Here is a 14,960-nt window from a genome sequence, read left to right as displayed (position 1 = left end):
ATAATGTCTACTGCATCAGATACTGATACACGAAGATGAATAAGACTTTGCTTAGGGCGCATTGTCCAGTAGAGGGAGCTTGTGTACAAGGTGCATTGGCTATGCTCCTCCAGCTTCAAAAAAAATTGGTTTTCCTAGCCTTCCTACATCCTTTTTTTCTTTCTTTCTTTTTTAAATTTCAGCTTTTTAAAGTAAAAATTTAATAAACTTTAAAAATTAAGCCCTTTGGGGTATAAAGGTGAAGTAGACATTCTTACCAGCTGCAGAGATGAGGTAAGAGGCATCCATGACATCAATCCCCAGTGTCTTGGCTCGCGCTACCAGGTGAAAAGTAGGGATGAAATATGCTAACTGACTAAGGATAAAAGACCAGGTATATATATAAAAGAAAGGATTCTTAAAGAGAGAAATATCGAAAAGTTTGGAGCTCCACGAAATAGTCTTTTTCTTATAACTTTCTTTGTGACTTATTAGGGGCAGTCTGTTTTTATTAGGTCCATTGTTGAGCTCTTTGCTTTGATTTTCTGAGACTGTTAAACTTGTACTTTGTTGTCCAGTCCTCTGCGTAGTTTTGTCCCTGGTGAGAGATTCCTGGGTCTTACAGCAGTGTGATGTTTCTGTCCTGCACACTGCCTCGGGATCATTTGCAGACAAACTGCTATCTTCATCTTTAATGTCAGAATTACTCTCACTTTTGATATGGATGGGTCTCAAGAGCATACTAGAAGGCACCAAATTCATTGTGATAGCTCCAAATAATATAAGGGCACCTAAATAGGAGAGAGAAATTAAGAAGTTAAAAATAATCTCAGTTCACAGTTCTGTGTTTTTAGGCTTCAGAAGAGGCCCTATCACTAAATATTCATAATCACAGTCCAGTAATTCCTGAAAACACAACCTTGTCTCCCGATTGAACTGAAAATATTGAAGTCTGTTAATCCTTAATTATTAGCTATACACTGCTGTATCTTTCAGATATAGGGAATCCTGGATAGAAAACTAGAAGGAGCTTCATGAGTAGATGGGATGAAATACAGTGGTATTTTGCTAAAGTAAAAAAGCAGTTTGGAGAGGAGATATTTCAAAATTTACAGTGGATGTTTTAAATGTGGATTTTAAATCTGAAGTGAGTATAAACTGGGTACAGAAAATACAAAATTAGATAGTGTAAATCATTTGGAAACTGCTTTAGAAAAGGGGATACCCTTATATCCCATGTCATTTTTAAATGCTTTGAAAGAGGACAGACACCAATTTTGCCTTTGAAGCTGAATAATTGCTTGATTTCAGCATGTCCTAATGAGAGCTGTGACTTGTGAATGCTGCTTCTAGTGATAGAACCAGTGGTTGATTCTGCTCTTCTAGAGATTTGTCACCTGGTCTCATTCACTGTGATATTTTTTGACTTAAGAAAGACTCAACGAAACTGCTGTACAGATAGAAACAGGCATATAAGTATACTTTTTCCTACTAATTTAAAGTTACTTTGGTTGAGTATTTGTTAGACCAGGTACAGAGAAAATGATGGGTGAATGGTTTTTATACATTTGTGAAATTTTATAGCTGACAGTATATAAAAGGTCTAAATATTAAGGAATATAATCTTTTTACCCAAGTGTCCCTCTCCCCCCATCTATTTTAGTATGTCTGGGGGAGGAAGCTTTTTAAAATTTTTAATTTAATGCAGATTATTTTCTTAAAGAGAAAATTTGAAAAGTGAGTGCTTTGGTGAGAGAATCGTCGTTTTCCTAGGGGGCATCATTCATTGTAGGATGTTTCTCCAGCTGCCCTGAGTACCCTGCATCTCCTTAGGCATTGAACCCTGTGGTGATCTCTGAGTGAACTGGCAAAGCCTGCAAGTATTTTAAGAACTCTCTTACAATATAGTCTCCAAGGAAGTGGAGGATGTTTACTTGAAAAGTCATGCTTATTTCCTCTGTGGCAATATCTTGTGAAATTAGTTGACCTAGAAGTCTTCATTTCCAGAAACTAAGGAGAGGGCTGAACGTTAAATCTTGCAGAATTGATGGTTCAGGAACTCAGAATGACTCACCTGGCCAGTCGTATAGATCTATCAGGAATTTTGTGAAAGGTGCCAACACAAATGTCATTCCCATCCCAGAGCGAGCAATAGATGTAGAAAAAGCCAGTCGTTTTTTGAAATATTGGGTGTTTGCCACAGCAGCAACTTGGTACAAGAAAGCAGAACCCAAACCTAAGAGAAGGAGAAAAGTAGTGGCTTGGAATCATTTTCACATTAAGCAGTGTAGCACTAAATAAAACACTCTCCTGAACATAAGAATATGTAAGTGGGCCTTTGGATCCACTTTTACTGGGCAGTAAAAGTGCAGATTTTTAGCTCCATCTTTTTTTTTTGCCCCATTTTAAAATAATCTCATTACAGTGGACTCACCAGGTAACAGTCCCATAGTTACACAAAGAAAGGGAATGCTTGTAGCCCAACTGCTGATCACATATCCACCAGTGACAAGGAAAGCCCCAAGTATGGAGGTAGTTTTCTCTCCAAGCATTTCACAAGTCATGCTGACCAGGGGACCTTGGGAGAAGAAAGGCAAATACTAGGTAAATGTTCTCTGCGATCACTTATCTTCTGTTGTGGGGTTTCAGTGAGGGACTGAAAACAAGTGGACCTATTTTGGAATTTTGTGTACCAAGAAAATGTAGTGAATTTCTCAATATCTCTAGTTCCACTATAATCCTCTTTGAAAGAGGATTATAAATAAGCGAGGTTGGAGGGGAAGCTTATTGAAAATGCATTATAAAATCTCCACAAAATGAGATTGTACCTAATGGCTTCTGATCAGAACAGATGAATCCATTAATATACTCCACCATGTTACAACTCCACATTAAACTATAGAGAGGAATAGGTTCTATATTTTGAGGATAATTAGAACTTCAGGCTATTTGAGGGCCTGGCTCACTAATCTAGGAAGGCATTCCTGGTCTGTAGGAAGAAACTTGAATGGCGTGAAATATGGAATCATGGAGTTGAAGAATAGTTTGATTCTTCAAATTACCTTGAGCCCTCATTTTTCCAACTTAGTTACCAAGTCAAGTGGAGGCTAAATATCACAAGTCCTTTCTCAGCTTTACATATTTATAAATGAACTTGAATTTTAGCAGTGCTTTGGTCTTGTATAACTAACAGGAATCATCTGGGAATCGCCCCTCGTCTTTTTCCTTAGACAGTAAGCTTATTGCTGGCTTTATACCTGCAGAAAAACGAAGCGATGACATGATGGCTCCAATCCAGCTAGTTTGCTCTGAGGTGCCTTCAAACTCTTCTTGAAAAACCACAAATAAAATGGCAAAAGTCTTAGTCATCCCCATTAAAAACACATTTACCTAAATCAAAACAGACCATAGAGTCCAAGTCAGGTTGTGAATGAGCTATTACAGAGGATTTTATAGCTGTTGAGAGCTTATAATTCCCCCAACTCACGAATACTAGTTTGCATTATTGGCTCCTCATGACACATTTGATATTATGTGGTGGAGCCATTCCTTCCTTTTAGAGTGGCTAAGCGTTTTACATGAGTTTCTAATCTTCATTACAAGGCAAAACGAGTGTATCTGTACTGTAGTATCAGGAAATTGAAATTTAGAAAAATAAAATAATTTGAGTGTGCTGGAGCTGATATTTGAACCCTGTCTGACTCCAGACCAACAGCTATTTTGTTACAATGGAGTATGGTAAAGACAGCTAATTCTAGTTATGTTTGTGGCAGAAGACCATTTGTCCACAGCAGGGGCTTCCTAGTTTCCCCTTTTTCTTTCCATTTTCCAGTAGCCTTGGTTTTTCTTAGCTATTTTCTCTCCTCTTAGCCTGGCCATGCCCACTGCTTAACCACGCAATTTCCCTGCTTCCCTTTCATTGATTCTCTTCTCGGTCCACCTGGTCAGTGTTGTACCCCCGTGATTCTGCCCTCTCACTGTATACTTACTCCCTGGGCAATTGTTCACTCTCAAGGTTTTAGTTACTCTTAATACGTTCTCAACGTAGTAGTTAGGAGTATAGGTTCTGCAGTCTGACTCCCTTGGACAGAATTCTGGTTCTGCCTCCTGGTTGTGTGACGTTGGGCACCTTGACAGAGGATAATAAAAATGGTACTCAGGAATGTGAAGACTGAGAAAATTGCGGTAAAATACTGAATGCTTGGTACTTGATACTCAAGCCATTAACCATGATTTTGTTGTTACCATTCTGTTTTCCCAAGAGCATCAGATACACCTGTTTACCATGTCTTTCTGAGGGTCAACTCGTCTAAGACTAAACTCATCTTCCCCATATCCCAAGCCTATTTTTCCTTTTCAGTTCTCTCTTGATTGGTGCCATCAAGCAAATCCTGACTTCTCTTAGATGTCTCCTTACCTCACCTACTCTACTAAATAATCAGTAAGATCTTCCCCTCCTTTTCATCCTCATTGCTAGACCATTATTTCAGATATACTATATCTTGTCTGGAGGCAAGGAACTAAGAATTGGTGATGCTCAGAAGTTGGGGGTGAGGAGGAAGTCCCTTAATATGTTTTTTATTTGTTAGAAAGGTACAAACTTTTCTTATTTAGAATGAATACTGGGTATATAGTGTTACTATCTGTTGAAAAGTGAAAGACATTTTATCAGGCTCCCTTTCAGGCAGTTTGTAACCATAATTTTCCTCAAAAGTGCTTCTATGAGGAAATCAGGCTAGAGAATATACAAAAATCTCAAATGATCTAGACTTGTTTCTCTTGATTATACTCTTAAAAAAAATAGTAAGCTGTCATCCTGTAAAACAACCTCTCTTTCTCTGTGGACCTTGGTTTTGTGCTCACAGGTGCAGAATGATGACCTCTGTTCTTAAATGCCTAAATTTGGCTAGCTGCTGGTTCCCAGTTCCCTTTTCTCTTGGTCTATCCTGTAATGTCTCATCATAGCAACAGTGAATGGATACGACTTATCTCTGATAAGTGGGTCTGTGTCTTCAACTGAGTTTATAAAGAAGGCCAAGGGCACGGTGGACTTTAGTTAATAATACAGTTATTAAAATGTGCGATCATCAATTCTTACAAATGTTCCATACCAATGCAAGTTGGTGGTGGTGGTGTGGTGGGTGGAAGTCATATTTTATGGGTGATTGTTCTGTAAACCCAAAACTAATCTAATTTTTAAAATTTTAATTAAGAAGGCCAAGGGCAGAGCTTTTGCATTTATTTCCCCTCCACACTTTAACTAGCAATCTTCCAACTTTGTTTATATTTTCACATAAAAATATTAAAAATCTTTCTCCTAAGGGCCAGATTTTCCTTCAGTTAACAGCAGACTTGATAGGCTGTATTATACTATTTCATCCTGTGACTTAGGCCAAACTTGTTGGGTTTCAGTCCTTTCAGCAGAGTTCACATCAGATATTAATGGGCTCACCTACAAATAAACGAGCCTCTAGAAATTCTCCAGCTCCCTCATTTGTTTCATCTTTAAGAACAGTTAATTGGGTTGCACCTTGTAGGAACACATTAAAGAGACCTCCCCAAACCCGGAATAAACTCCCTCACCTGATCATTCTAATTAGGGTTGGATTAGTCACCTAATCCTAAAAGGTGGCCCTTTTATAATATAGACTTTGTCAGAAATTACTCTTTTTAATAACAGACAGCTTCCTTTTAGGTCCCCCATTACCCCCCTAGCTCTTCCTGACCTTCACAAACAGATTCTTTAAAGAATAATTTATTAGGTATCTCCAGTTCCTCTCATTGCACTTCTATTCTGACTTTAGCACCCGCCCCACCCCACTGAAACAGCTATCAAGGTTGTCAGAGTTCCTTGTTTTTAAACCAATAGTCCTTTGTCATTCTATTATACTTAACTTCTGCAGCATCTGCTCAGTTCTGGAAATTTTTGCCATGTTTTCTGTGACAGTATGCTTATGAATTGCCTCTTTTTCTTGTTCTCAGTATTCCTTTTGGGCTTTTCTCCCTTCACCCATACTCTAAACATTGATTTTCTCCAGGGTTTTGTTCTCATCCCTTCTTCCTGTCCTTGGTGATTTTACCCACCTTGTCCTATAGTTCAAACTTTTGCATGTATTCTTGTGACTCATAAATTTAAATATGTAGATCCTGAGCTCCAGATGGACATAAAATAAACTATGTTGGACGCTTTACTACTTATGTTGCAAGTCACTCAAACTCAAGGTATCAAAAATTAAACCACCCAACCCTTATCCAGATTTTCTCTCCCTTTTCCTATGTCCTCCAGCTCAATGAATGGTATTCCTCATTCTCCAAGTTTCCCAAGCCAACAACTCACAACTCCTTGACTCCCTCTCTTTCCCTGATATCTATCACTCTCCAAGTCTTACAGATATACCCCTTAATATTGGCCAGATCTGTGTTTTCTCTCCATCCCCATTGCCACTGCCTTAATTTAGGGCCTTGTCATTTTCTTACCAGTATTATTGCAACATCCCATCCAGTAGATCACCCTGCTTCCAGACATATCCCCCACCAACCATTATCCACTTTGCAGCCAGAGCAATTTTTCTGAAATGCCAATCTCATCTCATCACTCTCCTGCTTAAATGTTTTCATTAGCTCCTCATAGCTTCAAGATAAAAATCACTGTTCTTAGCATGCCATACAAGGCCCCGCCTCTCTCCAATTTTATTACTAACTCCTTACTTTATAAGTATGCATAAATATATTTATTCTTGAGTCAGTTCATCCATCCGACCATCCACCAACACATTTAATAAAAATAGCTTACTGTGTTCCAGGCCATATATTAGGGGCTGGCCTTACGGAAGTGAGCAATGCGAGGTATACAAAGCAGACATGGTCTTTGTCCTCACAGAACATTTGTTCTAGTGAGACAGGCTGAATACAGAAAAGCAATAATCATACAAATAAATATAAATTATAAAATGTGGCAAGAGCTAGAAAGGAAACATACAGAAGATTACAACAGAAGGATTTAATTTAGACTCCAGGGTGGGAAGATGGAAGATTTTTTGGAATTAAAAATTAAGCCCAAACCTAATATCTGAGTGGAATTTAGCCATGCAGAGGAGGGGGATAAAGTGGATGGGGAGGGATTTGCAGTCTCTGGATTAAGGGAATAACACGCCTAGGGTCTGAAGAATAAAGTAGTTTGGGCTGTTTAAAGGACTAAAAGGCAGCCATACTATATAGTTCATACAATTGACTGAACATGTATTACCTTTACCCACACTATTAGGGCTACACACGTGTGTAGTCCGTTTGGCTTCCCTTTAGTTATACTTCAAGGTCTGAGAGATCATCTCTTCTCAGAGACCTTCTCTGACTTCCTCTGCCTCCGTTGCTTAAGGACCACCTAGCCCCTACTAGTGTTCACAGTCTATCTTTCCCAATATTCTGTGAGCTCCTCAGTGGCAGCATTTGAGCTGTATCTGTCTTTATACTCATAATCCAATGCAGATCCTCATAAATATTGGCACTCAAGTACTGAAGGAAGAAATGAATGGTGGAGATCCATCTTCCCTACATATTAGAACATTTTTAGGTATCTCCCCCGCAAAAGAGTTGAAGGTTAAAGGGTAACACTAACCACTCTTTTTTTTTTTTTTTACTGTTTTTGTTAATTGTGGAATATAATATATACACAAAGCAAAGAAAGAAAAAGCAGTAATTTTCAAAGTATACATCAACAAATACTTATAGAACAGATTTCAGAGTCTGTTATGGATTACCATTGCACTATTTTAGATTTTTTCTTCTAGTCCTCCAAAACACTGGAGACTAGAAGGAATTTTAATATAGGGATTCAGCAGTCATACTTGTTTGTTAAAGCCTATCTTCTCTAACTCCTCCTCCTCCTCTGATCCTTCTCCAAATCTATAGGAATCTTTAGGCAATGCCCATTCTGACTTTTTCATATTGAGAAGGGGTGTTCACTAAAGGATAGTAGATGTAATTAATTGATAACCTTGGAGAGGCTGGTTCCTCTGGATTTTAGTATTTATCTGACCTAGGACCCCTGTTGGAATTATAGGTGCGAGGAAAGCAAACTTAGTACATGAAACTTATAGAGTCTCAGTTTGAGGTCTAAGTGTTCTTAAGAGTTACCAGGAGTGATGTTGATTGGGGTTTAGAAACCTTGGCGATTAGCACTGTTTAACTGAAACTTTCCTAAGAGTAGCCTTCTGAATAACCTCTTGACTCTATTTGCTCTCTCTTAGCTACTGATGCCTTGTTTTATTAAACTTCTTTTCCCCTTTTGGTCCAGAAGGCATTATCGATACCATGGTGCCAGAGCCAGACTCATCCCCAGGAGTCACACACCACGTTGTCAGGGAAATTTTCTCCCCTTGATGTCATGTCCCACATAAGGTGGAGGGTAATGATTTTCCCCACCGAGTTGATCTGAGAGCAAGCGAGCGAGAGAGCGGCAGAGGCTACCCTCGTTATGGGTAGTCTTATATTCTCTACTACAGAAATAAGTCTTATAAGGGCAAACCTCAAAATCAAGGGCTTGGCCTATCTTCTTGGGAGTCCCCAATGGTTGAGAGGGTACCAGGGTTTCCCAGATGGAAAAATTTAATAGTTCCATATATATATATATATATATAATTTTTTCCCCTTTGGACCCCCCAATACTTTTAAAAAAAATTTTATTAATAAAACCAATCAGTATACAATATGAACTTTTTTCATCACATAGTTGTATATTCATCATGATAATTTCTTAAAACATTTGCATCAATTCAGAAAAAGAAATAAAAACAAAAAAATTCATACATACCATACCCCTTACTCCTCCCTTTCATTGATCACTAGCATTTCAGTCTACTAAATTTATTTTAATATTTGTTCCCCCTACTATTTATTTATTTTTAACCCATATGTTTTACTCATCTGTCGATAAGGTAGATAAAAGAAGCATCAGACACAAGGTTTTCACAATCACACAGTCACATTGCAAAAGCTATATCATTATACAGTCGTCTTAAAAAACATGGCTACTGGAACACAACTCCATATTTTTAAGCAGTACCCTCCAGCCTCTCTGTTAACGCTTTAAAAAGGTGGTATCTATATAATGCGTAAGAATAACCTCCAGGATAACCTCTCGACTCTGTTTGGAATATCTCAGCCATTGACACTTTATTTTGTCTCATTTCTCTCTTCCCCCTTTTGGTTGAGGTTTTGTCAATCCCTTGGTGCTGAGTCCCAGCTTATTCTAGGATTTCTGTCCCACATTGCCTGGAAGGTCCACATCCCTGGGAGTCATGTCCCACGTAGAGAGTGGGAGGGCAGTGAGTTTGCTTGTTGTGCTGGCTCAGAGAGAGAGGCCACATCTGAGCAACAAAAGAGGTTCTCTTGGGGGTGACTCTTAGGCCTAATTTTAAGTATCCTTAGCCTATCCTTTTTTGGGTTAAGTTTCATATGAACAAACCACAAGATTGGGGGCTCAGCCCATTGCTTTGGTTGTCCCACTGCTTGTGAGAATCTTATAAAAGCAAAGTAAAATCATGGTCCAGTATACCTTGCTTGAAACAAGACTGTTAAGTGAAAGTCTGTATTTACAAAATTAGCTTACAGGTCTTCATGATTTTTCTGTAAAAACATCTACAACTTCTCTACTAAAAAAAAAGACCAGCTTACAGGGTAACCAGTAGCTTCCCTAAAATGAACCCCTTTTAAGTAGGGAACTCCAGAAAGACGTTTAGTTATTGAATTTTTCACTCATCTTTTCAGGAGCTCATAATGTAGAAAAGTATACTTGTGTATCATGCAGAAACAAAAGCAAAGTCATCTAAGTATCCATGTGATTACTGGGTGTGAATAGCCCAGTTAACATTTTGAGGAGCTTGTGTATTTTTTATGCTTTTATAATCAGCGTCATACCCAAAATACGGGACATGGTTTATTAATCTACTTATTAAGTGGCGGTTATTGGTGAGAAAGGTGGTAGGACTGGAGGCCCTTCCTCATCAATGCCAATTTTTCAAAGCCCATGATTTGGGGAGGTCACCCTGCACAGGAAGGGCTCTCAAACTTTAGGCATCCTTAGCTTACTTATTTATTGGGGGAAAGAAGTTCTTTGGCAATAAGGCTAATATTTAACAAATTGTCTTCTGGTTAGGAGTTTTTATTATATATATCCTGGCTGGGGACCTCTGTCCCATTTTCCCCTTCTCTGTTATTAGGGAGGATACATGATTTCCTATGCTTTCTATAGAGTTCTTAGTTATGCACATTGTGAATTGCAGAATGGTTAGTGCAGGGCCTGTACTCCCTTTACTACCCTTGTAGGGCTGAGGAGATTGAGGAGGGAAAGGTTGTTGTGTGATTATATTCAGAGATAATGGAAATTATTTAGTAACACTAAGACAGATTGTAGAGCTGGTGCCACTCAGCAGGGTTTCTTGGGACACATCTGCCATGGGATTCCCCAACATTTTAGAATTGGCATGCTGATAATTTAGATTACCACTTCTTAGTCAGCAACCCCAAGAGCTTGTGGAAGAACAAGGGGAAGTCAATAGTCAGTTGCTAATGTATAAAGGAGAAAAGTTTGAGAATTTACATCCTTCTCTCCCTTTCCAGATGTATCAGAATATGGATTAGGCCTGTTTCCAGATAAGTTATTGTTGGTGGGGATGGTTTGGGAACTAGACAGCAGGTAGATCAGAGAGAAAATGTCCCTATTTCCTTTTAATAAAGGGGTTTATTGCCAGCAGTGTATTATATATATGCAGGGATGAACTGGGGAACCCACATCCAAAGCACTTTTGAGATACATACTGACTTCCTAGTGCCACCTCTGGGATGGTTAAAAGTATAATTATGTTCCTGGACCACACATCCCCACCCCCACCCCCAAAAAAGTATAATTATGCCCAAATGCCAGTTGCCATGCAGCCAGGACAGAGCTTGGATCATGACTGCAGTATTCTCCATGTTTAAGAAATTATAGGGGAAAGAGTAAGGAACTGCCTGAGAACTCTTCTGCTTTCACCCAAGGAGGACGTTTTCAATATTCTCCTGGGTTCGGCATAGGCTACTGGCTTCAGTAGTTACTGGCAGTTCCTGGCCTTGTTCTGGCTCCTTTCCTGTCAAATACTAAGAAATTTCATAAGGTTATCTTGTTATGCTGCTCCAAAGAGGAGAAAGATTCAGGCAGTTTGAAAGGGGAAATGTAATTCTCACCAGGAAGAAGTGAAACACAATCATCCATCCCCATCCTCCATCCAGGGGTTTAGTGTAAGGTTGGGTCTGCCCCCCTCTCTCCAGCATGATGCTTCGTCTGTTTTAAATACAGAAGATTCCTGTGACAAATCCAAGACGGATTAGTTTGGTTGACAAGAAACTGATCTAAACTGCTGAAGTTTCTTATTCTCCATACAAAACCACTTGTACTGTAATTTTTTTTTAGTCTACTCTTTAGAAATAGAATATTTCCTTATAAATTCCATGATCTCACCCTCAGAAATGCAAGCAGTGCTTTGTCCCATCTTTGAGAATTTTTCTGGAGGCTTGCTGCCTGTCTCCACCTAGCAAGTCCACATACATACCTCTTTTTGGTAGTTATGATTGAAGCAGAACCATGGGAGAGTGAGAAAAAGTTAATAAGGGCTGTGATGTGTAGAACATCAAACTCACAGCAGAAATCTCTCTTAAACCAGCTTGAATGACTTCTCAGGCATGAATTGCAAAGGAGTTAACTTCAAAACCTGAGCTCACTGATGGTGGGATGGCTGCCCCTAGAAGTTCCTCAGTGACTTTCCCCCATGTCTGCAAGCCACACCCTTCAGGCCCACTGAATGAGTTCCTGGGTTTGGATAAACAAAAAGGGATGGGGAAGTACAACACAAGTAGGGAATCCTAATGTAAACTATGGGTTATAGTTAGCAGTACAGTTACTGTAGTGTTCTTTCATCAGTTGTAACAAACGTACCACATTTAGGGGGATATTAAATGGGAACTCCTTATTTTCTGCATGATTTTTCTGTTAACTTACAACTAACTTCTCTAAATTTAAAAAAGAAATGTATGGGAGAAAGCATGGGTTTAGGAGTTCTCCTTAAAAAGCATTTGTTAAAATGCAAATGTTCTAAGGGACATGACAGCAAAATGCAATGCCTGCCTTTTGAGTGGATCCTGGGTCAGGAAAAAAGTTACGATGGACATTTGGGAGGACAGTTGAAGAAATTTGAATATGGACTGCATGATGGAAAACAGTGTACCAGTGTTTAAATCTTTGGGTGTGATGATGGCCTTGTGGTTCTGTGGGAGAACGTTCTTGTTCTTCAGAGATACATGTTGCAGTTTTAAAAGTGAAATCATAGTGTCAGCTACCTTCTCACAAACATTTCGGTAAAATACGCATATTAGAGAGAGAGAGTTAAAATGAGAATGTATATTTTGTGAGGAGGAGGACAGCACTCATTATTTCCTACTGACAGGTTGGCAAGGCAGGTTGCTTCTTCCTAGAGAGGAAGATAACTGGCAGAGAACAAGAAATAGCCATCTGGTATGCAGGCCAGGCTGGGAGAGATGACGTTCATCCAAAACTTTACAGAAAACCAAGCCCAGCACAAATCCCATTCCCATCTTACCTTTGATGTTTGTATTCAGCAAAGAAATCCTCCACAGATGAGGCAATTTAGGAAGAAAAGTCAATTATACTATTTTCTAGAACACTACTCTTTCTCTAAGACATTTCATCCTTCCACACTGGAAACAAGTAAGCATTGTAAGAGCCTAGGAGGGTAGAGCTAATTTAGACACTTCTGCCTGTGGACTTTACTTCCTGACGGAAGGAGGAAAGGCTGTAATTTGATCTCATCCCAGGCTCTCTCTTCACCCACTCCTGACTCAGAGAGTAGATTTTTTCACACAAGCTCAAAAACAAGTACTGAAATAAACCAAGGGGAAAATCCTCTTGGTAATTATGTTCAAGGCAGAGGGTTAGGGCTCTACAACTCTGAATATGCATGTCTCTGAAGTTCCAAGGTATGCATGTTTTATCGAAGAAAATGTACAATTCTCCCAAAGACACTTCTGGGCCACAAATGGCAATTTCCAGTCACTTCATCCTATTTGTATATTTGTATGGCCATTTCTATATTAACTAAAGCTTCTGGTTAGGAATCGAGTTACAGTCCCCACTTTTATTGCTTTTTTTTAAATGGGTTTTATTTTATTTTTTATTTTTATTGATAAAACAACATACAAACACGAACATGCCCAACGTATGAACATTCCATACTTGGTATGCAATCAGTGACTTACAATATCATCACATAGTTTTATATTGATCACCATGGTCATTTCCCAGAACATTTGCATCACTCCAGAAAAAGAAACAAAAAGAAAAAAGTAACTCATACATACCATAACACCCACTTTAATTGCTTTTTTTTGATAATCAGTTACTTTGACACCATCTCTGAAAGTTTCAGTGTGTATATGTAATAATTCTTAATAATACGTATTTTTTTCTTATGGCATTTTGGAAATGGTTAAGCCTGAGTATCCTAGAAAATTACTGGGATAACTCTTTTTTTTTTTCCCCCATTTATTTCCTCTCTTCTACTCTCCACATCAGAAAACAAACCAACAACCTTTAAGGTCTTGTAATCACTAAAGACCTTCTCTCATGTTCGTTAATGAGGCTGTTGGGTCCACCCAGAACTAATAAGACCTTAAAGTTGAAAAACTGGAAAAATAAAAAGGGACCTTAAGTTTAATTTTCTTTTAATTGATAAAAATATTCATAGTTTCTTGTTATAGTGTATGAATTTATATAGTACTTGCCATCTAAATTAAAAGACAAAGAAAACACTAATTTTTGTAAGAATGTTTGAGTTTCAGAGGCATACAGGTTTGGCTATTAAGGGAATTATACCATGTAAACATTTCAACTTTTTATGAAATGTTAAATATTCTAAGAAAGCTATCTTATCTCTTATTTATCTCTTGTAGTATGATATATTTATTATAAAAGGAATAAATGAATGTGGATTGCTTTCAACTATAAACACTTCTATAAGTCAGCATTTTTTGACCACCTACTCTGCACAGTACTACTGGCAAAATTCAGATATTGTTAGAATTTAAAAATAACTTTAAAAATTGCCTACAAATATGAACCTTGTGATGATACGTATTTATTTTTGTTTTTATACATTTATTAAAACAGCTTAAAAGTACACCATTCAGCTTCAACATTAAAAAAGACTGTTTTGAATTTTACCAATGTGTAAGTTGTAAAACTTCTTTACCTACAGACTTTAGAAGAACAATCAAAAATTATCCATGGCTGTTTTAAACAGTCCATAGTGATTTATAAAGTTGTAGTTAACTCATTTAAGAAACAGTTATCCTTCTATATAAAGCCATTTTCTAATAGCAAGGTAGTGCTTGTCTTTATTACATTGAATGCAGTTCAGTAAGCTGCATGGCAAAATATTATGTAAATAAACTGGGTTTACTAAATAAAAACAAACAGAAAAAAAAATAACAGGAAATTGCTTCCTTTTCTGCACACCAACATTCAGGTTTTGGTTTAGGCCAAAACGTTTTTCTGGGAAAGTTGCAATTATTAAGCCACCTTTGGGCTGTTAGTTAACATTTTGGCATTTATACCCCATGGATTTAATAAAGTTTGTAGGGTCTTTAGCTAAACATAAATAGTTTCCTCAACCCCTAACCTTCTTACTCTTGCCTCTAAAGCTATTCAACAAGAATGCATCATGATTTCCCAAGTCATCAATATTACCCTTATTGAACTGTTAAATAGAAGCCATGAGTAATTCTGAGCACTTAGGACTTATCGTTTAATATAGTACTAGCATCTGTAATTAAGAGATTTTATTTTTAGCTGAAATAAAGTCCTTTTATTTTATATTTCTCTCCTCTTTCACTCCTGGTGCAGACAGGAGTTAACACACTGGACCTGAGACTCC

General features: G+C 38.0%; 1 protein-coding gene across 6 annotated transcripts in view; it reads right to left on the bottom strand.

Annotated features, from left to right (window-relative positions):
* SLC16A4 (solute carrier family 16 member 4) overlaps positions 1-12,894 on the bottom strand; it is a 28,390-nt gene extending 15,496 nt beyond the window's left edge. The window contains exons 1-6 of one of the 6 annotated variants that reach the window (XM_077119969.1): positions 12,609-12,894; positions 11,200-11,296; positions 3,237-3,308; positions 2,414-2,557; positions 2,054-2,215; positions 258-770 (exon numbers count right to left, since the gene is read on the bottom strand). In XM_077119969.1, coding sequence (XP_076976084.1) covers positions 258-770; positions 2,054-2,215; positions 2,414-2,557; positions 3,237-3,308; positions 11,200-11,233 — 925 coding nt within the window. In that variant the 5' untranslated portion in view covers positions 11,234-11,296; positions 12,609-12,894. Of the gene's footprint in view, positions 1-257; positions 771-2,053; positions 2,216-2,413; positions 2,558-3,236; positions 3,370-11,199; positions 11,341-12,608 lie in introns of those variants that run through there. The other 5 variants (XM_077119967.1, XM_077119968.1, XM_077119965.1 and 2 more) reach the window with 5 other exon arrangements.
* Positions 12,895-14,960: the final 2,066 nt, after the last annotated feature.

Source organism: Tamandua tetradactyla, chromosome 11 (assembly GCF_023851605.1).
Source record: "Tamandua tetradactyla isolate mTamTet1 chromosome 11, mTamTet1.pri, whole genome shotgun sequence".
Lineage (NCBI taxonomy): Eukaryota > Metazoa > Chordata > Mammalia > Pilosa > Myrmecophagidae > Tamandua > Tamandua tetradactyla.
This window is presented reverse-complemented; position numbering and strand designations above follow the sequence as displayed.